Source organism: Ambystoma mexicanum, chromosome 3p (genome assembly GCF_040938575.1).
Source record: "Ambystoma mexicanum isolate Mex_15411 chromosome 3p, UKY_AmexF1_1, whole genome shotgun sequence".
NCBI lineage: Eukaryota > Metazoa > Chordata > Amphibia > Caudata > Ambystomatidae > Ambystoma > Ambystoma mexicanum.
In genome coordinates, this window is record NC_090925.1 from 814,548,141 (window position 1) to 814,573,554 (window position 25,414).

Below are 25,414 nucleotides of genomic sequence, written 5' to 3' on the forward strand. Positions count from 1 at the left end.
TTTCTGCAACCTCTCCTTTGCCTCTGGCTCTTTCCCCTGCCCTCTTAAACACTCCCTTGTGCATCCTCTCCTCAAGAAATGCACTGCTGATCCATCATGTCCGGCAAACTACCGCCCAATTTCCATTACTCCCTTTGTGGGTAATCTCCTGGTAAAGCTGGCTATCTCTCAGCTTAATCTCCATTCTGACTCTGTTGGGTCCCTCCATGACAATTAATCCGGCTTCAGAGCTGCCAGAGTATGGAAACTTCTCTCCTGAACATCTGTGAAGATCTGCTCTCAAACCTCGATTCTAACATTCCCTCTGTCCTCATCCTTCTTGATCTCTCCTCTGCGTTCGACACTGTCAACCATACCGCCCTGCTCAATCGTCTTCGTGACAACCTGGTATCACTGATCAGGCTCTGGCCTGGCTGACCTCTTTTCTCTCTGATCGACCCTCCCAGGTACAACTTGGGCCCTTCCTATCTCTTATCTCCCTCTCCACATGTGGTGTCCCCCAGGGGTCTATCCTCTCACCCTGGCTTTTCAACCAATACCTGGCAGCTCTCACTTACTGCATCTCAATGTCCTCCTCCACTTTCCAGTGCTATACTGACAACACCCAACTCATTTTCAGGCTTCCTTCAGCCTCTCCTCTCCTTCCCTCATCTCTGATTGTCTAATTGCCATTCAAAATTGGTGTGCCGCAAATTATCTATGTCTAAATGCCAACAAGACTGAGATCCTTCTTATTGGTACACCATCTCCATCCTTTCCTCTCACTCTCTGGCCCACCTCCCTTGGCCCTCCTCCCACCCCCACCTGCGTGGCTAAGAACCTTGGGGTTATCTTTGACTCTACACTTTCCTTCTCTGCACACATCTCTGATGTCTCCAAAAAATTAAACTTTTTACTTCACCTCCTTAGAGGTACTCTGCCTTTCCTCTCCTTCCCTCAAAATCTCACTGTCTCCGAAGCTCTGGTTCTTTCCAGACTGAATTACTGAAACAGCCTCTTTCTAAATCTACCTGCCTCCACTCTCTGCCTTCTACAACTAATCCAGAACAAGACTGCAAGACTTGTCCTTGGCCTCAAGCCCTGGGATCGTATCTCTTCAGCCTTGAAATCCCTTCAATGGCTCACAGCGAATGCAAGGATTCGATTTTAAACCCTCTGCATTGTCCACAAGGCTTTCTTGGGGCCTGGGGCCAAAATACCTTCAACTATCCCTCCGTAAATACATCCCCTCTCGAGCCCTTCGCTCCTCTACTTCTAACTCCCTCAGGGTTAGTCATTTTGCAAAGAAACGAGCTGGGGGTAGATCTCTGTCTTCGGCTAGTTCCTCCCTTTGGAACAGCTTCCTGGCCACCTTGAAACTTGAGGAAAAATATCTTCGGTTCCGGAAGCATCTCAAGACCCTCTTCTTTGCCTCTGTCTTTGCGCCCCTTCTCCCTTGTTGATCTGTTTCTCCTCTCAGCATTGTGCACCTGGCCACCCTCTGTTCATTCGGCCCAGGTACCTGCTCACCCTGCCACACTCCTGCACTCCCTCCAGGCCACCATCTGCACTAGGATTCTGTATCTGTACCCATACAGTCCCCCTCCCACTTTTCTTCTGCACTTACCAGATATACCTTTCTGACTAGCTTTCACCTGCCACATGCTGGCTGCACTACCATGGTTTATCGCCCTTATTTTTTTTAAAATTCTATTTAATATTTATTTATGTTTTCTCTCCTCTGCCTCGCACTTTCCACTCCCCCCCTTCCATGCACTTTATCCCAGTTTCCCTTTTCCATGCACTTGCGCTTTCTTAAATGTCACTGGCCCTAGTAAGATCGCAGTTTTTCTGTTTTTTCTCCCTTGTACCCCTCCCTTTTTGCCTGGTCACGCTCTGAAACACTTGTGTACGAGCACGATAGACATAAAATATAATTTCATTTCATTTCAATCACCCACACCTTTTCAGAGAACTTGACATATTATTTTACTGAGAATGACAACCATTACATCTCCATGGCTACCTCATGGGAAGTATTTGACTCTGTAATTAGAGGGAATATTATAAGTGTGGCTTGAGACCAGTAAAAAAAAGCTAAGACTACTTTCAATTTTACACTGGACGATAGAGCGAAGGAGCTTGAATAAAGATAAAGAATGATCAGATCTCAAAGTCCTACTGCCACTTAAGTGTCCAAGGCTGAGCATTTGGCTCTAAGTTCTGACACAACAACTTATTCATTTTTGAAAACAAAGGAGTTTTATTTCTCTTATTTTCACAATACAAATACCATCCTAACTTATCAGCTTAGAAGCCTTTACCGCCATAATTGTACCACCTCCATAAAGGAAAAAAAAGATATTATTCACTCTGTAAAATCTAAGAAGCTGGAATTGGTTTCCCAGCGCACCTTATGTCTGTTTAGTGCAGATGATTCAGACCCTGAAAGCCAGGACACATTTTTTTCTGAAGTGATGCATCCACGCATATGAAGCCATGTGAGACTTGTCCTTGGCCTCAAGCCCAGGGTTCATATCTCTCCATCTCTGAAATCTCTTCACTGGCTCCTCGTGGCTACAAAGATCAACTTCAAGATCCTCTGCATCATCCACAAGGCTTTCTGGGGCCTGGGACGGTTCTACCTCCAACTTTCTCTTCCAAAACATCTTCCTTCTCGAGCTCTCTGCTCATCCAACTCCAACTCTCTGAGGGTCAGACGCTTCTCCAAGCAGAGAGTTGGGGGCAGATCTATCTCCTTGCTGGGGCCTCCCTCTGGAACAGCCTCCCTGCCTCTCGCAAATTTGAGCAGAACCACCTCCGGTTCCGGAAGCAACTCAAGACCTTCCCTTTCTCTTCTGCTTTCTCTCTTAGTAAGATCTTTATTTTGTCCTCCCTCTCTGGTCTCCCTCCTTGTCTTGTCTCGCCTAGAAACACTTGTGTACAGGTGCGTTATAAATGCCACATCATATCATATCATGTAAAGGAAACCCTCGAAGCAGAAATCACAAGTGAGGAAATGATTTGCGTGCTTAAATCTCTCCCATGCAACAATGCTCTGGGCTGTCAGCCGCATTCTATAAGAAATTCTAACATTTCCTAGTTAATAGCTTGTAGGACACAGGATTGGTTACACAGTCAATGGATGATTCATCACTTTGCATTCTCCTTAAACTGGGTACAGACCCCCATCCCTACACTGCATACCATCCAGTACCTGTTTTAAACTATGATGCATGCATATCTTCAAAGGTCCTGGCCAAAAATCTTTCTCAACTACTTCCAAAGCTGAAAGGATTTGTCATTGGAAGGCAAACTCTTGATAATATCATGTGGGTGATGAATGTGATTGGCATTGCATAATGGGAGAGATTCTGTGTGGCCCCACTTTCTGTTGATGTTGAAAACATTTTTAACCAAGTGGTCTGGAACTATTTAAGGAGGGGGGCTTTCTTAAATGTGGATTTGGTTCTAAAATCTTTAGATTATTTAAAGTGAATTATTATTGTCCTAGCACAAGTTTCAAGAAGAAGAACTGTACCTTGAAGCCAGTTAAGATTTCTATAAATACTAGACAAGGCAGTGTCATTTCTCCTCTAGCTTTTACAAACTAATTTCTCTTTAATCCCTACGCCCTCCGCCTTCTTTTCTGTAATCTTTACTCCAACCTTATCCCCTTCTCTGGTGTTCCACTTTTTTCTCTCATGTCCCTATTCCACCACTTCCTCCTCTTTTACCTACTTTGTTCTCTTTATTTGTCCCCTCCCCTTAACATCCACTTTCAACTCCTCTCCACCTCTTTCAGTCATCTCTTCTTTCTATTACATCCTGAGCAACTCTCTGCAACCTTCATCCGTCTGCCTCTGCTCCTGCTGCTCCTCTTCTTGCCTCAAGCATTCCATTGCATTCTCCGGGGCTCCATCTCTTATAACCCTCTGAATATTCCTGCCCTTTTTATGGGAGTCTAGCCCCACTTCTAAGCGTCTCCCATTGTTAATGTTTTTAAAAAGCTAAATTTGCAGCCTTTGGGCAATCTAATAGCGAGCTCTAATTGTTAGCTGTCTTAAGTTTGAGTACTTCCTGTGGCTGCAACATTATGGTGATTAACACATTGAGGCTGCCCAATGTAATGAATAATTGTAGCAATTTAAATCACCTGATATTGCGCCAAATGAAATCAATCACACAGGTATTGTGTTTCAATACATTTATTGTTTTACACACACTGTCTGGAGATGTTTAAATTTCAATTGTGTATTGTTTGGCTCATTAAGGGTCTCTTGGTGATAGATTGTCCTTTAGTGGTCTCTCTATGTTATTACTTCATATAGGTATCAATTGTCTTTGAAAGTCTTACTTGTTAGGTATTGAGATGTTACTTCACATCAATGGCACTGATTGCAGTTCTTGGTTTTTATGGTTGCTTATTATTGATTATGATGTTACTTCACATCAATAGTGTTGATTGTGATTCTTTGTTGCTTTAGTTGCTTTTTTAGCTGTCAATCGCAAATGGTATCTCTTGGTAGTCCTTCTATTGACGAGATTTTAGTACCAATTTGTTTCGAGCGATGCCTCTTAGTAATCCCTCGACACGTGTTTCCCCAATTTGGTAATTGGTTTTTCGGGAGAGTATATCAAATGGGTGAGTATTTTGGCGTTGAACCCTTGGGGGTAAATACAGAGAGAGACATAATCGATTTGGGCTATCTCCAGTAACCACTTGTTTAAGTTTAATGCAACAGGGTTTATGGTCCTTTATGTATAGGGGACTCCTCAGATGTTGAGGGAGGCTGAACATTAGAGTATGACAAGTTTATGATGTATGGCGGTATGTTCCGCTAATATTTTCAGTTACATTTTGTTTCACACTTGAACAATTGAAATGTAAAATTGTGACATTCGAGTTTGCCGAATTGTGAAAGTGAGTTTTACTTACATAAGTATTCTTGTCTTTGATTTAGGAAACAGTGTTGTGAGTTTCAATGTCTCCTAATGGAGTTCTCTAGGATGTCATCAATGAACCTGTCCCAGTAAACAATGCAGTTATGTTCCGTAAATATAGTATGTTGGCAAGAATGGTACAGCTCAAAGTGGCACATATAGATGTTGGCGTATGCTGGGGGAAATTTGGCGCCCATAGCTGTTACTTGTTTTTGTCTGAAAATACCATCCTTAAACATGAACGTTTTGTTGTTGAGTGTGAAGTGGAGCATTTCTAATATCATAAGATTCTGTTGATGGTAGGAAATTGATCTTGTTTTGAGAAAGTAATATATGGTGTCAATTCCTTTGGTATGTAGAATGCTGGTATAAAGTGATGTAACATCATATGTGACTAATCTGAAGTCCGGTTCCCAATTGAAAGCAGTTAATTGCTGGATATCATGTTTGGTGTCCTGTATGAAGGAGGACATTCCGTTAGGTAGTGGTTGAAGGTGCTTGTCAATAATCTCTTAAATTGGTTCTTTGAGGGATCCAATCCCATTTATGAATGGTCTTGTTGGTGGAAGTTGAGAGAAAGGTTTGTGCATCTTGGGTATGAAGTAAACTGTTGTTAGAACTGGATGTGGAGTTTTCATAAAAATTATTCTCATCTTCAGTTAGCAGCCCTTGATTAAACCAATGATTGTTTAGGCTCTGCCATTCTTGTGATATTTGGGGCAGTGGGTTTTTGTCAAATTTGTCATATCAGTTGGGGTCTTGAAGATGAAGGTTTGCCATTTTCATGTAGTCCTTGGTGTTAAGGAGTACTATTTTGCCTCCCTTGTCAGCTTGTTTTACTGTTATGTCCTGATTTTCTCTGAGATCTTGTATTGCTTTGAATTCAGGAAACGTTAAATGTCATTTGGGGTCATTACGAGGTTGGAGGTAAGGGATAAACGAGACCGGTAGAGGATTAACGGCATCGTTTACCACTCTGGGCCATTACGACCCACCAACCCGCTATTAGCGGCACCGTAACTAACGGTGCCTCAAATAGCGGCATGGGCGCGGGCACGCAACCTTTCATGCCGGAAATACTGGCATGAGTAAACAGGAGGCCATCACAAGTCAGGCGGACATGGCAATAACGTCCTACTAAAGCCCGAAAAGTACCTTACCGGCATGGAGTAAATACCGGCATCGCGAACCACCCGTAAATGGACATGTGCAGTGTTCCCAACTGCCACAGGTGCACACAATCAGCACAGGTGTAGGCAATATAGACTGGGCCAGCACAAAAGGAGCACACCCCACCCCTTCCCACACCCAATCACACACCAAAATGATTCCACTACTACTAGCAATGCTGGGGCTGGAGGACATGATTGCAGTGGAACTGCTGCAACAACAACAACAACAGGCAGCACAGAGGAGATGCAGGAGGAGAAGGAGGGTGAGGCAGGCCCAGCATGCCCCAACAGTGCAGCCAGTGGTACCACGCAGGCATCCCCCAATCCCTCGCATCCGAGCCAGTCCATTCAACCTAACCCCTGAGCAGATCCACACCCTGTACCGTCTGGACCGGGACACCATCACCACCATTGCGGACATGATACATGACAACATCGTCAGCCTGATTGAAATACGCACCGCCATCCCACCTCTACTGAAGGTAGTGTCTGTGCTCCACTTCCTGGCCTCTGGCACCTACCAGCACACAGTGGGTTACATGCATGGCATATCACAACCATTATTCTCACGTACGCTGAACCAAGTGCTTGATGCCCTCCTGAAGCACACAGGCGACCACATTTTCCTACCACTGATAGCCCAGGAGATCTCCAACACCAAAGTTGGTTTCCATTCACTGGCCAGCATCCCTGGTTGCATTGGCACCATCGACTGCACCCATGTCGAATTGGTGGTCCCACATGCCATGGAGGTAGTGTACCGCAACCGTAGGTTATACCACTCCATCAACGTGGTGCAAATTGTATGTGACTCAAACAAGATCATCACACATTGTTGTGCCCGATTTTCCGGATCAATCCATGATTCAATGGTCTTGCGGAACTCCACGATACCAGGCTACATGGAGCGACATGCAGGGCAGAGAACCTGGCTTCCCAGTGAGTTGCATGTCAGGCTCATGGTAATGCGATGTGGGTAGGTGATTGAGGGGAGAGATGCATGCTTCACCTGGCTGAGATGGGAGGGGGGAGAGATGCATACATCACCTGGCTGAGATGGGGGGAGAAATGCATACATCACCTGGCTGGGATGGGGGGGCCAGATGCATACTTCACCTGGCTGAGATGGGGGGGGAGATGCATACTTCACCTGGCTGAGATGGGAGGGAGAGATGCATACTTCACCTGGCTGAGATGGGGGTGGGGGGGATGCATACTTCACCTGGCTGAGAGTACCTGAGAGGATGTACCATGCTCGTACCCCAAAGCAGGCCAGACTTGACCCGACACCTGACCACAAAATGCAAGACGTAAGCTTCCCTACCACGAAAATGATGTAGTGCAACAAACATTACATAGCCATCAACATGTACACTGCACATAATCAGACCGTAGCCCCCACAGCACAATGCAGCAACAAGCAATAAGGATGACCAATGCACAGCACCAAATACCATCATCAAAAAGGACAGGTCTCCATTACTGCGTACAAAGGAGCCACATGAGGGCAAAATACATGAACACACCCCTACACCAACACAGAGGTCCACCAAAACAGCATGTCACCATTTGTCGTGCATAGTGAGATCATCATGACGCTGCCATCAACGTTCACAGGATGGAAGCATACAAATCACTGTACATCACCCAGATCATGGGAAAAACCAGTGTGGACTACCACAGTGCATGAGCACTCACAAGGAATTGCCCCCCGCTGCACCCACTAGACGATGGCACGCACACCTGTCTGTAAGAGGAATACACACATAGCAGTCACATCATGTGTCTCTATTCATGCATGGATCTCTGGGTGCAAACAGGAAATGAATGCATGCTATGGTGTCATTGATACAGGTCCCATATGATGTGAGGACCTACACATAATCATTGTTGCACACATGCAGGTGATGCAGGCTATCCCTTGAAGGGGTGGCTCCTTACCCCAGTCCGGAACCCACAGAACAGGCACGAGGAGGACTACAATCGTGCACATACACGTACGGCCATGAGAAGGTGGGCAAGATCGTCATGGCATGTGTCATGCTACACAGTATGTGCATCAGACGGAATGTGCCTCTGCCCCCTGACGCTGAACTGCAACCACCTGATGATGAGGATGAGGAGGGTGGAGTTGGGGCTGCACTTCAGGGAGGCAGCGATGCACAGGAGGGACGTGCCATGCGTCAGACTCTGATTGACCAATGTTTCTAGCACACATGGATGGGGAGTGTGACATGGAGGTGGAACTCAGGGCACTGGGTGTGTCAGGGACATGGACACTGTAGACTGTTCACCAATAAAGCACACGTACACAATAAACAATGTCCGCACATGTGATTTCAGATTTCACAACAGGTGTATTCAGAATATGTAACATATCAAGTGCACAAGCTCTCCACCCCACACACCCACTCCCCCCCTTCCCCCTCAACTTCCCCACACACCCACGTCCCCCTTCACCTCCCCCCACAACTTCCCCACACACCCTCTCCCCCTTCCCCTCCCCCCACAACTTCCTCACACACCCTCTCCCTCCTCCCCCTCCCCCCTCAACTTCCCCACACATGGTGTGCACTGGCATGCACCATAAATCCACATGAGACCAGAATGCCTGGCTGAACCTACAACCCTTCTCCTCTTCCGGCAGTAGTTGGACCCCTGTCCGACCTGCGCAGGTTCCGCCCAGACCTACGCAGGGGGCTGGACTTAGTGGAGCTGGCATTGGAGTATGTCCCAGGTTGTTCTGCCACCTGTGCCAGACGCATGGCCTCCATTGCTGCCACCATTTGAGAGAGGACCTGCCGCACTGCTGCCAATTCACTGCATATGTCTTTTGAGGAGGTCTCAATCGCAGATTTGATGGATGAAGCACATTCCCTTATCTCATCCCTTGCCCGGCCACATTCTGTGATGTGCTGTGTCAACAGCCCTGTGAACTCCTCCTGCCGCTTCTGGATTGCCCTGATCCCCTCTTGGCTGTTCAGGACACTGGTGGATGTGTGAGGTGCTACCGACATGGTTGGTTCCTCATGCACGGTTGGCGTGGGGCTGAAAATACCAGGCCATGACTCCCCATGAGACAGCTCATGGCTGTTGCTGTTGTTTATGCTGGATGGGGAGAGCTGTGGTGAATGCGGGGGGCCTGTAGCGTTGGTTGTGCCGTGTGGCAGAACATCTGCCTCGTCATCGGACACGGCTGCTGTGCAGCTGTCTCCCCCACAGTACTGCTGGCAGCCGATACAGTGCCTTCAGCCACTGGCTCCTGTGTGTTGGTGGCTGGTGTGGGTGCTATGGTGGGGGCCATAGGGCACATTGGTGCTGTGGGTTCTCGGGTTGTCTTGCCCTTCCGCGATAGTCCAGGTTGCCCTCTTCCCCTTGATGTAGAGGGGCGGATTTCTCCCTCCCTGCCCCTGGCCTTCTTGTGTGGTGTTGCAGCATCCTCCCTGGGGTCCTGGTCATCGCTGTCTGATGGCGTGCCTGTGGGGGACCAATAGAGGGAGAGGATTAGTGATAGGTCTACATGCATCAGGCATGCATTGGGGTAGCTGCATTGATATGGAATGGCAGTTGATTGGCATTGGGGTAGCGACATACAGGTTGCTTGGCTTTTGGGTGGGTGATGCAAGGATGTGTCTGGGATGAGACATATATGGGGTACATCATGCATGTGGACAAGATGGTGCTGTGCACTGCCTTTAGGGAGTCTTGCAAATATGTGTCTGGTGGACCCTGCTTTCCATCAGTTCAGGGGGACATCATCGTGTTGGTCTTTGCAGTGTTTCATTTGGGACACCTACCTGCATCAGCCGATGACGGGGCTCCTCGTTCCATGTCCCCCACTCCCTCAATAGCCTCCATCCCAATGGTGCCTGCGCAGATCTCCTCCCAGGGTTGCATCTTAATGGGGGAGTCCGCACCTCCACCTGTTGCCATCCCCTGCTTGTGTTGGCAGAGAGGCACGCGTAAGCACAGGTCGTCCCAGTGCTTCCAGACATCTTTAGGAGTGCGGGTATGGTGCCAATGACACTCACTTTCTGGGCCACCTCCGCCCATATCTCCTTCTTCCACTGCAATGCAGGTCGAGACTTGTTGGTGGAGAATACGACATCCGCATGTTCTTGCAGCGTCCCGGCCAGCATATTCAACTCCACTGGTGAGAAGCGCTCCTTGCGCAAGTGCTCTGCACTTTTGTTTGAGTGCTTTGGGCATTGTGAGATCAGGGACGTCATTTCACCAAAATGCCAGGGGTAGCGGAAGTGACATCACAATGCCACGCCCCCCCAGAGTGACATCACAGGAAGTGACGTCATTTGACCATGCCCTTTGTGACATCTCAGGAAGTGGCATCCTAAAGGAGCCCCAAAAGGGCGACGGCGACTGCCTCTCAACATCGACTTTTAAATCGTTCACTAAGAACCATAGCTTTTTTGCAAACTTTTTGTGTAAACTATCTGTACAAGTGTACAATGTGGTAGGGCTGGGAGGGGACCACTGCAGCCCCGAGCAGACCTCCCCACTCTCCCTGCTGCCTACCCCCACCTGTGCTTTCTGCCATTTGCTCTGCTTGTTGAGCTTTACGACACTTCAATACATAAATACAACCTGTATGCCAGACCGTATATCGCCTGAAAATCGCACTCCGCTAACCCTCGTAGGGCCTAGAAACTGTTCCAGCCACAGATTGCGCTGTGCAAGAGCCCTTCATTTTCTCTCGTGTAACCCGTTGGGTGAAGGCCACTGGCTTGGGGTTGGGAGGGGACAGTTTGGTAAAGCTTGCGCCATTGGCAGCCTTGGTCTGGAAATATATCCGGTGGCCCTTTGGTCACCTGGGCGAAGAGCCAGTGCTTAATCCTACAGATTAGTGCTTTATGCTCACGAGGCAGGGGCGGGGTTGGTGAGGGTACTACTCTTCCTCTCGGAGACGCTTGCTCCGCGGTTCTCCCTCCGTCATTTAAGCCTAATATATAAAATGATTAATCCCCAACACGGCCAGGACTTTCAGGCCCTTATGTTCTAGTGCAGATCCCCCCCCTTTCATTCAACCTCCTTATTGTTGCAAGTGCAAGACATTTACCACCCCTGCACTGGACACCTACTGCCCATCATCAGTGGCCCTGCACATGGGGTACATCTCAAAATTGAATCCGCCCCCTAAGGGACTTAGTGACTCAGAACATTGAAGAAAAACAAAAAATATATGGGCTACAAGAAGGAAACTGAACCCCACAAAACGATAAACACAAGCTAAGCCACCCAGATAGCTCATCAGGAGGATAGCTTACGGAAAACATGCTGGCCTTGGAAGCAAGACTACACATCCGTGCTTAGAAACCTCTGGGTATTAAGCAGGTTATAAATAACCTATCATATCATGGATGAAGTGGTGTAGCATAGTGAATAATATAGGGCTGTAATTTAAGGAGTGGTTACTGAGCTTTACCCAACTAAAAAGCAGAGCGCAGGGAGTTGGTAACCAGCACTTTATTGTCTACATTAAATAGCATAAATGTTAAAAGTAGCAGCCAGCAGACATTAAGGTTCAGTTTAAGTGAGAATAGGGAGCTTTGGACCAAAAGGCAACAATTTATGTAAAAAGATTTTACTTGGATACACAACTTAAAGCCAACTTTCCAAAGTACTAATATTTCCTCCATGTATGCTTCACCGATGTAGGCACGCAGGGAACATGATCGCAAAATAAAGCCTGCATGAGCAAATGTCTCAGTGCAAGCGGAATCATCTGCTGAGCACAGCAGGAGTGCGATGCCTGTGTGCCTTAGCCTCCATAGCACCTTTCCTGACGGCCTGGCCTGTGTGCAAAGCAAGCTGCGCCTACACAGCCCCTGCTTTCGCCTGCAGTATGAATGAAGTCAAGTCTGTGTTAGGTTTTTGCTGATTTCTCCTCCTTTTATGTAGGCAGCGCATTGCCATTCTGTAGGGCCAGACAGTAGGCCCAGAAGAAGGGACAGCTCCGTTTTTTTTTCTGCTCATGATTTGATATATATCCATCCATAAACACCTTTATATGGTAAGAGCAGGAAGTCAGTGAGGGGCGGTCCGTTAACAGCTGCCTCCTCCTGTCTTGCTGGATTGACCCAACTCCTTTGCAACATTGGTTGTCTGCCTCCAAAGCCCACACACCCGCCCCAACCCTCACCCAATGTGCGTATGGGAGGGTGGGTTTAGAAGCAGGGCTGAGAGGACGAAAGAACTGGAAAAAAAACATTGGATGTGGTTCATTGTGAGCCTTAGAGACAAGTGCATTATGGTCCATGAAGTCCTAAGTCACACGGTACAGTGTTCTGGTATATAGTTCTGTTGCTGTTCCTGCACATTGTGAGGCAGAATACAACATGGCATGTAGTCTTATGGGTTTTCTGCCTGAAACACAGTACATTATGGAATTTGTAATCCTGTGAGTCCGCTGTTATGGCAAATTCAGTTTTGCTATGTGTTTCCATGAGGACATCTATAAAGTTAGTGCAGAGTGCATTCTGGGAAGTGTAGTTCATAACTAGGTTTTAGAAACAACAGCTCTGAGGTCACAGATTTCCAGTGCAGATTTTAATCATGTGGAACATCGCCCACATCCTCCAGTCTAAATTCCAGGCATCATTGAAGTCACCCCTCCCATTGTCATTATGTGTTGAGAAGTGACCAGTTGTTCTACGTAAGCTTGTTAGAAATGCCCAGTAGAGAATAATACACGTGGAGTTGGTGAGACTAGAGAAAGGGGTTGCTCCTGGCATATGATGCCTATGCATCAGGGCCTACTTGGATATACTTACAGAGTATTTTTGAGATGTGATATCTCTCTAAAAATTAAAAGACTGTGTTCTCAGGTCCTGTAATTTAAAGGCAGTTTGGCAGCATTCCCTTTCTCATTAACGTGCAATTGTTGTAAATGATATGATATTTATAATGCGCTTATTACTCAGAGGTTTCTAAGCACGGACCAAGGGATTGAACCTGTGGTGCTCCATGTCATCTTGCTTCACGTTGCCCCTGAGCAATTCTCCCGAGACTGATGTGGGCCCTGACCTGGGCAGGGTTGGCTGTCCGTAGGCATAGACTCTTTACTTGGCATTGGATGGTACTATCCGGGCGTCTGGCGCTTCATCTAGCATATGCTGAAAATACTGGTAAATTGTAGCCCCTGGATATAGAGGGAAAATGGCATTTGATAAAGCCACACCTATTGTCTTTGTCAATGCTTGCTTGCTTGCACAGCACGGGCTGCACTACGTTCTGCCATTTCCTAGCACTGGGAATATCAACTGCCACTATCCCCTAATTTAATTACACAGAATGTGTTGCCTGTGAAAGAAAGCAACAATAAGTCTTCTTTGCCAGAATCTGAATCCGTGATGTACATGTAGAACACAGATCTCGGCAGCAGGTGCATAACCCACTGTGCTGCATGAACGTAAGGGGACGTGGTTGCCGACCTGGCATGAACCTTTAGCACTATTTTGACAGGTTTCCAACACATATTTATGGGTCTAAAAGGACGTATTTTATAAAAGAGCAATTTTACCTCTGCGCCATGATTTCCATGTTCCTTTTTAACAAAATAAAGCTGCAAAACCGCAGGCAAACCCCAGAGCATTGCCCATCCATTCCCGTTTCTTACACGCTCACATGGACCTGATCCAAGTGATTCTAGCCAGGCTAGCAGTGAATCAACTTCAGCGCGGCTCTTCTCCTGCATGCACGTTCCCTTTATTAATGACGCAAGGCAGCTCCGTTATATGTGTAGGCAACCCCCACGCACACGTCCGCCCACGGCCCCCTGACCTCACCTCAGTCAGACTCACACTCACCTACAGCCACTGCCCACACCCACCGACCAACTCAAGACTATTTACTCACCGTGAGCACCGTGAAGTTGGCTTGCTTGGACACAGAAGGACAGGGGCTCAGCAGCGCCGCGCACAGCTTCAGATAAAACACGTGCAAAATGGAGGACCAGCACGCAGCACGGCATGAAGGTAGCTATGGCCACACCCCCTCCTCTTGCCAGAGGTCGCAAGAGATTGACAGAGGTCGCTGGCCAAACGGCAGAGGTCGCTCTTGCGACCTCTGGCGACCCCTAAATGACGTCCCTGTGTAAGATGCTGCAGGTAGTGGTAGAGGTGTGGTAGAGGTGTGGTGGTGAGATGGCTCCTGGTTACAGAGGATGGCAATGGATTGTGTTTTTAAAGATGGCCACCATGCTCTTTCCCGTTCCTGTGCGATGACGCTACTTCCGGTTCCGCTTATTAGCGGTGACCGATTATTGCGGTCACCGCTAATAGCGGTCACCGCTAATGCCGATGGCTTGGATGGCGGTGGAGCTATCTGCGCTTCGCGCAATGACGGTAAGGGCAATTTTTTGCCCTTTTACGGCATGGCGGAAAGGTTGTTACCGGCATGGCGCAAAGCTCGTGCCCGCATACTCCTAATCGCCCTCTAATAGCGGCCTTGTGGCAACACGGACACGGTATTTGCTCCATGCCGGTAAGGGCCGTACCTTACCTCCAAACTCGTAATGAGGGCCATTGTATTTTTGATGATTCTGAGCCTTTTAAGTAAAATTTCCTGAGATCATTAGTGACTAGCTGTTGAAAAATGTCTATTGCATTTTCTGATGTAAAGTAGGGGTTGAATTTGGATTTTGCTTTTAACGTTGTTTCTGCTGTTAAGCCAAGGTTCAAGTTTAAGTCGGATGCAAATGTTTGTAAGGTGTGGATATCTGTAGTTTCCTGAATATTCATTAGATCTATTGTGTCTTCCATAATTTGTGTTGATAATCCTGATAGTATGGATGAGGCTTCTGTTGTGGGTTTCTTTATTTTTATACTGAAGTATTTTTTCAATTTTAGTCTTCTGCAGAGTTTAAATAGATCCAAGTTGGTAAGAAAATGATTCATGTGGTTTGAGGGGCAACATGAAAGCCTTTATTAAGCGCTAAATTTAGGTCAGTGAAGAGTTCTGTATTTGTAAGTTTTGCTACTAAGTCTTCCTGGGTTGGTTGCTTTTTGATCTGGTGAAGATTCCTTTGGTATTTGTGGTGTCTCCGAATGCTGCCCTTGCCTCTCTTGCCTCTTTGTGTGGGTTTCCATTTGTTGATATAGCTTCGATGGTTTTTGGTTTTGGAAGCAATGATTTGAATACTGGATATGTCCTTGCTAATCTGTATCTTTGGTATTCTTCTAAAAAAGGGAATGGAGTTTCTTCTTGTAGTTTATCTGGAATGGTTGATGTGGTAGCTCCTGATTCATTTTCACTGGCTGATTCAGCTTCTGAGGATTCCGGTGATGTAAGGAATGGTTTGGAGGGTTTAATGAAAGGTTTGGTGGGTGGTTTGTTGGTTTTGATAGGCTGGGGTTTTTGAAAAGTGGAGACCCTTTTGTATTTGTAGTCCATTTCATCCCTGAAAAATTCCCTTTGCTTCTTGATTTTGAGTTCATTTGTATAGAGTGCAAGATAGTTGTCAAGATTTTGGCCGTTTTTGAAGGTGGCCTATGGAGCATTCAACTCCGCAATTTGTTTCTTTATTAGATCTATCTCTTTAAGTATTGCCTCATGTGCTTTTTTGGCTTGAGTGATAACGGTGTACATCATTTCTTTGGACGTGGTGACGAGTAATGATTCCCAATCTTTTAGTGCTTCGATTTCATCCTCTTCAAACAATGGGAATATACAAATTGTCAAGCCACTTGGGATTCTGTTGTCTTGAATATATTTTTCCATTGTGGGTATCTCCCACCACCTTGAGATTTCTCTTTTTGATAGCTGTTCTAATTTTTCAAAAAGTGATTTTAAAGAGGTTATATTAGTTGTTTTGCTTGCTCCTGCTGGTGGTTGTGAACTCGAGAACAGATGTTCAGCATCTTCCAATCGAGTTTTAAATTGTTTTGACATTGTACTTTAGCTTAGCTCTGTTGTTGTGACATTGTACATGAGCTTGGCTCTGCTTTGATTGCTGATTGTAAATGGGCCTCATTCAGAGTCCGGCGGTAACCCTGCCCCTGCTCGGCAGACTAGAGGGGTCATTACGAGGTGGGTGGTAAGGGATTACCGGCACCGGTAAGGGCACCGTATGGGGGCTCAAATGAGAATGGGGAATAGTTCCCGGATGGGGACTTACCGGGTCCTCCAAGGTCGGAATGACCCGGTAAGTCCCTATTCCGGGAACCCGGACCCGAAATGCGGTAAGGGGGTAGCCATGGCTAACTCCAACCTCGTAATGACCCTCTAGGAATGAATTACCAGCACCTGACTTCCCGGTAACACCAGGGGATTACAACCCCGGTGGTCCAGGAAGTCAGGCGCCGGCAATTTGTAAGTCCCCATGGGAATGGGGGTTGTTAACGGTGCTGGTGCTTCTGTGACGGCTTGCCTACCATGGCCGCTGTGTCCGGCAGGGTCAGCCCCATTGGGCACAGCAGCTCTGGCAGGCAAACCCATAGTGTGCCGGTCCAGAAACAACAGTGCCGGTAAGCTTACCGGCACCTTTGTTTCCGGACCAACACACTTCTAATTAGGGCCTAATCTCTTAGGTGTTAGGGCATTACGGATGCACTTTGTGATTTCTTGATATGTATGGCCATCCTCCTCAAAATCATTTACTCAGATCAAAATACATTAAATGAATCAATACTGCAAATTCAGAGTTTTAAGAATATATAATAAATGCATGTTAAATATGCCCATAAAAAAGAAGTACACATTATCGTTACTGTCAACATCCTACATTTCATTTATAAACGAAAACATTTTCAAATGGCTTTATGACAGTCCAAAGTGCAAGGTTAGTTCAGCTGAAAAGGGTGGTGGACGGTAAATGGCCAAGAAAAGTGAAATTACCTATTTTATCATCCTAGTGCAGGAGCCTACTTGTTGTAGTCATGAATCTAATAAATAAAAAAAAAACATTCCTGAGGCTGTTTCAGAAATCAAGTGTTTTAATTTTCATACTTGGATCTAAAGAGCAAAGCTCAAATTAGGAAATTTACGACCACGAGAATAACAAATCAAACAAATGTAGATTTGTGAACATTGTTTTGATGAATTTGAACCACAGCAACCAGCATGTGGCAGGGAAAGAACATTGAAAGAGGGCTCTTTTGTATTTTGCAAGGTCTGCAGTGGTCCACAGTTTATCCGAATTACATTAGGAGCATTCGTTTTAATTGTAGCAAAACACCTATTGTGCCCAGCCCTAGCCGAAAAGGGGCTACATCGCAAAGCAACTTTTACAAATTATATTTTCCTTTACTTCTAACATTTCAACATTACTAGCACCCCATAATTCGGTGCCAGATTGAGACGCTGGGACCACTAGTGTTCTGTTTACCTCCAGAGCCGGGGTGGGGCGATCTCCATGCCCACTTTATCTATCATGTCTCGCTTCTCCCTATTGCACCGATGGTCTCTTCATTCTCACGAGTTGTGCACATCTGTGCCCATCCCAAGACGGCAGCTCAGTGATTCCATGCCTGCCCTACCCAAGATAGCGCCTTAACTAGCGGTTCTGGTTGAAATTCCTGCAGTTCTGCCAGGTATTTCTTTGTAAAAGTCAGATGGCTTTATATCGTATGTATTTTTGTGTGCTTTTCGATCTCCTAAAGTTCTGTTTTGGTTGTTCCCTTCTTTACCTGCTCTTCCCTTGCTCACCCGTTCGTGTACCTTCTACTGCTATTAATCTCCTTATTTCTTCAATTCCTGTCCCTGTGCCTTTTGAATTTTCCTTCATTGATCTTGTGGATTCCGTAGTGGATTGTTAACTTCAGCTGCTCACTTGCTTTCCAGAAATTCTGTGGATACATCATCATCTCAGATGCACAAAGGCCCAACCCCTACTGGGTTTTTCCAGGAGGAGAGGATGTTTCCCACTTCCTTGGTCTCCTTCTTTGGGGCACATCTTGTTGGTTGTTTTAGGCTAACCAACCGCCATGACTTCCTCAGAAGGGAGGCACTATTTTGCTAAAAAGAAAATCACACCACAGACCCTGGAAAGGCCGCCTCTTGCTCCTTTACTGCTGAGGTGCAAGCTCTTTGGCAAGAGAATGTTACTCTATAACAAATTATCACATCCTAAGAAACCCTAATAGTGGAAGAACCCATAAGCAAACCAGTTAGTTGGAAGTTCACATGGGATACCAATTGACTGAATGTGTTCCTCAGTGTCTGCACCATTCAATTTACATTAAAACCCCAGATATTTGCCACTGACTATGTAAAGGTGGGGTAAATTATCAGTCACATTACTGGGAGCACCCGGGCAAATGCTTCTCTTCTGTTTACTCCCTACAGCCTCTTTTTGGATCAATTCAAAGCCTTCCTCAATGCCTTACATGGTAGGTTTGGAAGACCTGATTTAAGTTATTCTGCCCAGGAGAAACTGCTGGACTGCCAACAGCTCAATATTTCCTTGTTGGAATATATTACGTGCTTCAAACTAATTGGCCCAAGGAAGCACACTTTGCCTTTTTTCTGCTGGGCCTTAGGGAGGACCTGAAAGATGAGGGAGTTCTAAGACCTCTAACCTTCCTGGACCTTGCCATGATGGTAATCCTGTTAGATTACTGACTATTGAAAGGATCGAAAAGAGGAACTCTAGGATTGCCTCTACCCCCTACCTTTCTAAACCTAAACATTGAACCCATGCTGTTGGGAGCCGCTCATGGCCTGTGCTCTTCAGAAGAAATTGTTTGCAGATTGGCGCAGAGACTCTATATGCACTCTGGTGGAAAGAAGTGCTTGGTAAAGGATACCCACTAGTACCAAGAAAGAGATCAGTGCCAGATCTCTCCCAGTTGTGATGGGAACAATGTTTGTGGAGCATGATTATGGTTACCAAGATATTTCCTTCCAACATTCTTTTGTTATCTTCGCACTGTTTGCTACTCACGTAAAACTATACTGGGAAGCCAGTTGCATATGGTCCATACCTGCACTAGTGGATTCAGGTGCAGAAGGCAACTTTATGGACGAACAATGGGCACAATAATACACCATACCTCAACAAAGAAAATGCGCCTCATTATGACTCTGGTGGTAGCCCTGCTGGTAAAACTGGTACGGCTGCCGCCAGAGTCATTTATTTATGGCACCCGGGAATGGGCAATTATCGGGTCATTACAGCCCCGCCTGACCCGACAATTGCCCATTCCCGGGCACCGGAAAAAAATGCTCCCCATTCCCATTCGAGCCCCATAGGGCTCAATGGGAATGGGGAGGCGGGATGCGGCAGCACCATTCTGAATGGTGCCTGTGCATCTGACATGGTCTGCTCGCGGGTGTCGGTCCGCCCGCATGGTCAGACTTGGCGGGCAAAAAAAGGCACCCGCTAGCTTACCAGTACTGTAGTTACTGGACCGACAAACTTATAATGAGGCCCAATATATTTTCATTCCTATTGAAGGGATCGCTGGACAACCCCTGACCTCAGGACTCATTCCTGAAAACACTGCAGTCCTAGGAATGGCTCATTTCCTGATAATACTGGGCCTGCCTTGGTTAAGGAGACACATCCCTCTATCAGATGGGCAGCTAGTACCTGCTTTCAGTGCTCAGAATTGTGTATGAAGGATTTTTTGCCTATCCTAGAGAAACAGAGTTGTGTCTCACTTCAGTGGAAGCAACGATATCCAGGTACTACAAGTTTAATATAGACTCCTTACCGCCAAAATCCCTCGGTTTTGCAGTTGTTTTTGCGACAGCTTGGAGACGGTATTGCCACCCCATGGGCCCTATGTTTTTGTCCTTATAATCCAGCTTAATACCATGATACCATTCAGAAAGATGTGCATGCTCTCATAAACCGAGAAACAAGCTCTTTGGTAATATCTCCAGGTCATTTTGAAGAACTGTCTTATTGTAGAATCTAGGTCCCGAGCTGGGTCTCCTTTATTCTTTGTGCCCAATAAGGATAATACGGAGTTGCAGCACTGTCTGGACTATAAAGGTTTAAACTGCATTACCATCAAGGAAAGCACCCTTTGTCTCTTATACCTGATATTCATGAAGCTGTGCGGGGAGCAAAGATGTTTACCAAGCTGGATCTGAAAGGAGCTTACCATCTCATTCAGATCCGTGAGGGCAATGAATGGAAGACCACCTTTAGGACACTGTTCTGGAATTATAAAAACTGTGTGACACCTTTTGTCTTGTCCAAAGCCCGGCAGTATTCCAGAGATGCATGCACTATGTTTTTTGTGATTTGTTGTGCCACAGTGTTGTTGTATATCTAGATGACATTCTGTTTTTTTTCTACATATCCCATGTATGTGAAGTTCTTCAAAGGTTCCACGAACAGTGGAGCATCACCATTATTATATGTAGGTCACCTGGTCTAAGCATCCAATTCTTTGACAAGTCTTTTTCAGCCATAGCTAATTTTAAGGCTCAAGATCCAATGTTACAACTGTTTTGGATTCTGGGGTTACAACAGATGTTAATTTCTCCAACTTCTTCATGAATGTGAGCTGTGTTTGTGTGCTGGTTGGGCTGGCATCTGTGAGTAGAAGTAAACATACTCTATAGTTTCTTCAGTTGGAGGATCAATTATAATCGAATTGTAAGATGACGAAGTCAGAACTGTAGTGAGTGGTTCTGACTCTGTCTCACATTCATCAGTCTCGGTTTCTTCAGTGATATTACAATTTGTATCCACCAACTCTTCATCGAAACATTCTTGAAAATCATTCAACTGCAAGACCTCCGCCATCAGTCAAAGTAGGTCCTCAAGCCTGTTGAAATCTAAATTAATCTTATTCCGCTCTTTATAATCAGTGAATTGACAGGTTATGGTATTATGTAGTCTTCACCACTTGGGAATGCCAATACATGCAAGCTCTTCTTCTATGGAACGTTTGGTTTGTTTTTAGCTGGCCTTCTTCTAAACCCTTCTTATCTGCAATTTTCCTGCAAAGCTTTTCCATTTCCCCCATTGTTGTTACGGTGCCTTCAAGAAGAAAATCAATGATTGAAGATACAAATGTAACATTTGTTGCTTTGTAAGACCGTGAATTTGGCTGCATCTTTCCTCTTAGTGTAGGTATGTGTCATAAGACATTCACTACATGTGTGTTCCAACATAACTTGTGATATGCAATTTCCCCTACGTGAGGGTCTCCAGTATTTGTACAATGGCTAAGACAAATCTTCAATGTGCCAATGTTCAACAGTTCTACTGCTGTCTTCAAACAGGTGCCTGCTGAATCAGTTGCTATCAAATATAATTGATTTCTTCTTTTTTCCTTCTTTATTGCAATAGAAGCATTTACTTCTGTCGTACATGGGTAGTTTTGATCTTGTAGTTTAGCTTAGTTCTATATCTTCCTCTGCTTCATGACTGGAAATAGATGGCTTTGGCTCACATAACTGCTCTCCATACAATCTTTTTCTTCAATCCATGTTTGCCTTATGAGTACATTGCTTGTAGCATTTCAAATAACATGATGCTTTTTCAATTTTCAGTTCTTCAGGTGTTACGTTGCCTAATCGAAGACTTATGTTCAAGTATTCATTATTGTTCCACTCTGCTCTCTTCTTAATACATTGTAAAACCTTTTCATAACATGTTGGATTAACCAGTAGAGATTTCTTTCTTTGTTGACATAAGATACACAAAGAAAAGTCTGTTGTCTGTTTTCTTTTTTTGACTGATGGTGGAAGTTCTACTTTTAAATGACTTTCTATATCTGGAGGTATCGACATTTTAAAATTTTTATTTTACTGGAAGATAGAATCAAATTTCACGCCTCAACTGCTCTTAAATAATTTTCACGCTTTCTTGACAGTTACCAAAACCTGCAACAAAATAGAAACAAAATGTTAGAAATCATGAAAAATTAACTGCTGATAGAAACTTCTAAACAATACGAGATATAAAATTATTTTAAGTACCTCCCTTATTCAGTTTTTATGGTGAACAAAAAAGGTCCTTAGAAAAAATATTTGATAGGATCACTCTGAAAGGAGTTATATATCAAATTACGATTCATAAATTGTAGCGGTGGCCATTTTGGATTAATGACATCACACAGGCCCTCTGACACAAAATCAGACAGAACACCTGCTGATATATAATGATATGCTTCTTTTGCATCTGCGGTATTCATAACTTCCCTTCATTCAATGCACAGAATTACATATGCCCCTCAACTCTCTGTCCTTCTCTTCTTCTCCTTCAAAAAAATAAGAAATAATAGTATTAACGAATAGAAATACAATTATGAACATATCTTTTCAGTCAATGGACAATGACGTTAGTAATAACATTGCCTCCCTACGAGGTTTGTACTCAAATAGATATGTAGGTGTGTTTTAAATCTTTAACAATAAAAAAATCTGCCTATTGTACTACCAAGGTCTGGACTACAAAAATCTACCAGAAAGACATCAGTTACATTGAGTCATTGAACACTCTTCTGCTTATTCACACTATCCCATCACTGTCTGACAGCAAGTTCTCTATACTGGTAAACTTGGAAAGCCATGTTATTGTTGTTCATACCTTCTTGTTCCTGGTTTAAAGAGAAAACACTTTCTCAGTGCAGGGTTTAATTGGCTTCTCCAAAGGAGAATGAAGGTGGGAGGAGTGTTCTTCCGTTTGGTGTATCATTCCCGTGGCTGTAATGCGACCACAGCAATGAGGAATGATGTTTGCTATGATATATTTAAATGTAGTTCACAACAGTGCTATCAATTTACAAGGTGCTTTTAAGAACACATTTAAGAAAATAGCATAGACATATTGCTGTGTAATGTTGATACAACAGTGTGACTCATTACAGTGCATATGTGATTATGTTATGCAGTGTTTGGTCTAATCACACTTGTACCGGATCTATGGGGGTCATTACGAGTTTGGCAGATGTTCAGCGGTAATTCCACCACACTACCACCAAATGGAATTACTGATACCGCCACTTGGTCAAGAGGTATTACCACTGGATGTATTACCTCTGGCAGTAATACCACCAGATTTCAAGTGGTGGTTTGGCAGTGCGAACCCCCATTTATGGAGTCCATCGGACTGCTGTGGGGAGTGTTGCTGGGATTACCGATTATTGTAGGTAAAGTAGAGGAGTTACTTCCAGGTTGAAGCTTACCATCCGGAAATACCGCCACAGGTAATACCGGCTAACTTTCAATTTGGTGGTGCATAAAAAATGAAGGTAAACAGAATTACCTCCACTTTTTTAGCACTGACTTATTCAGCGTCCACAGGTTAATGGCAATCTGGCCAAAATTTGAGTGTTAAGTTTTTAAGTGCATACGGTAAGTCTTATACTCTGAGAAATTGCATTTAATGTATAGTGCGTTGCTGTAATGTAGCCCTTTTTTATATTGTTAAATGGCTGTACTAGGAAAAAAATGTACAAAATGTTAAAGGAGACCATCAATGAAGAGGCTTGAACCAAGCACTCATCTCTACTCCCTTCCACAGGAATGTGTTTCTAACCTCTAGTCTAACAATGAACATGACTGCACTTGAGTCTTTATGAGCCTAAGAACGAGGCATCTGTGCGAGTTGTGACCAGGGAAGGGAATGTTTACCCCAATTAACTAACACAGGTACACCTTGTTGTGAAAAAATAGACAACGCCTCAAACGACTGCTTTAGTCACCTCTTGGGGAGAGTTTGGTGCCAAAATATTGGCAATATATGTTGATCAATCAGACATCTCGGGTGAGAAAAAAAAGAATGCGTTAACTGTCAAGTACAGTATTACTATTGATTCATTTTGGTTTGGTACCACAACAGTGGCACAATGGCAAAAGTATGGATTTTGAGCCAGACCGCTACCTTACATCTTTTGCTTTAAATTACAGCATGGGATGGCACATGCGCCATAATCAAAGTTATCTCATTGTACGTCAAAATGTATGTGAATAAGTCAACACAACTGTCCAGATTCTCTGAAAGGCCGGTGGGACTGTGGAAGAGTCAGACAGACATGTGAATCATTCTGCCTGCCATTACAGGACTTCCTGGCCTGTTGGGAAATTCCCTCAGTTGCTTACAAGCCAGGGGTTGGGGTTTGTTGACTGTAAACACTCCACCCTGGGGATAATCTACAGCTCAAGTAAAGTCTGCAATGCTGTATAAATCCTGGAAAATGAGTAGACTGGATCAGGCATATTGGGGAGGGGGTTTATCTGCTGTTGGTATCTATGGGCCTCATTACGAGGTGGGCAGAATGGGTTTACCGGCGCTGGTAATGGTGCCCGTGCTGTTAATCCCATTCCACCCTATTACGAGGTTTCCTTGCGGGACCCGCTCTGAACGTCTGGTCAGACCAGACGTCCTTTGCGGGTCCCGCTAAGGGACCAGGGAGCTAATAATGGGCCCGTTATTAGCTCCCTCCCCTTTCCCATTCGGTCCCTATGGGGGCTCAATGGGAATGGGGATGGGTTTTTTGAATGAGGAATTACTGGGTCCTCCAAGGTTGCAATGGCCCGGTATTTCCTCATTCAAGGAACCCAGACCCAAGTTTGGAGGCAGCCATGCCCTTATTAAGGGCATGGCTGCCCCCAAACTCGTAATGAGGCCCAATCTATTATTAGCACACCTCATCAGTGAATTTCAACACCTTAGGTGGCTATAGAGGTATGCCAGTGTCTAGCACCCAAAAAGTTCTAATCTATCCCAAAACTGCAAAATACAACATGCTTTCTCTGTGTGATTTGCAGTCCATGATTTGTTCACAGTAATTGGGCTTCAGTGCATGCTTCAGAAAGACTGTTCTTATGTGTATTCACCCCTCTTTTTCTGTAGTAAGCCTGCCAATACCGCAGACACTTCAGGAGCTCCACGTGCCACTCATGGATTCAGCATCTTGCAACTCCATGTACCTACAGTTCTTGAACCAGAGCCAGTCCGTGAAGCTTATCCAAAACGACATGTTGTGCGCTGGCTTTGCACAGGGCCAGAAGAGCTTCTGCAATGTGAGTAGTGTGAACGCCATTGAATGAATGAACCCACATGAGAGGGACTGATGTAAACCAGTTGCTTGAAAATGCTGACTGTTATAGGTCGTTTGGTTATTTATAAGTGTCCCAGATTTGGAACAGGCACTGATTTGCAGCAACAGGAACAGTCGGTGTCCTTCTATTCCCTTTGGACCCAGCATTAAAACAATCCCCTGTTTGCAACTGCCCTGAAGTCCTGAAGGTTAGCTTGAAGCCAAGTGCAGACTGACAGAGGAGTCCATTATTAGGGAGCACCTTTGGAAAAAGCCTGCTTTCATGTTGGGGCGTCATTTGGTGAAGCTGTTCTCAAGGAGGAATTGGTCCATTAGCCAAGTGAGGGAAGGAGAAGA

At 45.2% G+C, this 25,414-nt stretch overlaps 1 protein-coding gene across 1 annotated transcript in view; it reads left to right on the forward strand.

The window, feature by feature from the left end:
- The window catches only part of LOC138579983 (serine protease 27-like), a 60,965-nt gene extending 35,898 nt beyond the window's left edge, over positions 1-25,067 (forward strand). The window contains exon 4 of the mRNA XM_069650212.1: positions 24,871-25,067. Coding sequence (XP_069506313.1) covers positions 24,871-25,067 — 197 coding nt within the window. The remainder of the gene's footprint in view (positions 1-24,870) is intronic.
- Positions 25,068-25,414: the final 347 nt, after the last annotated feature.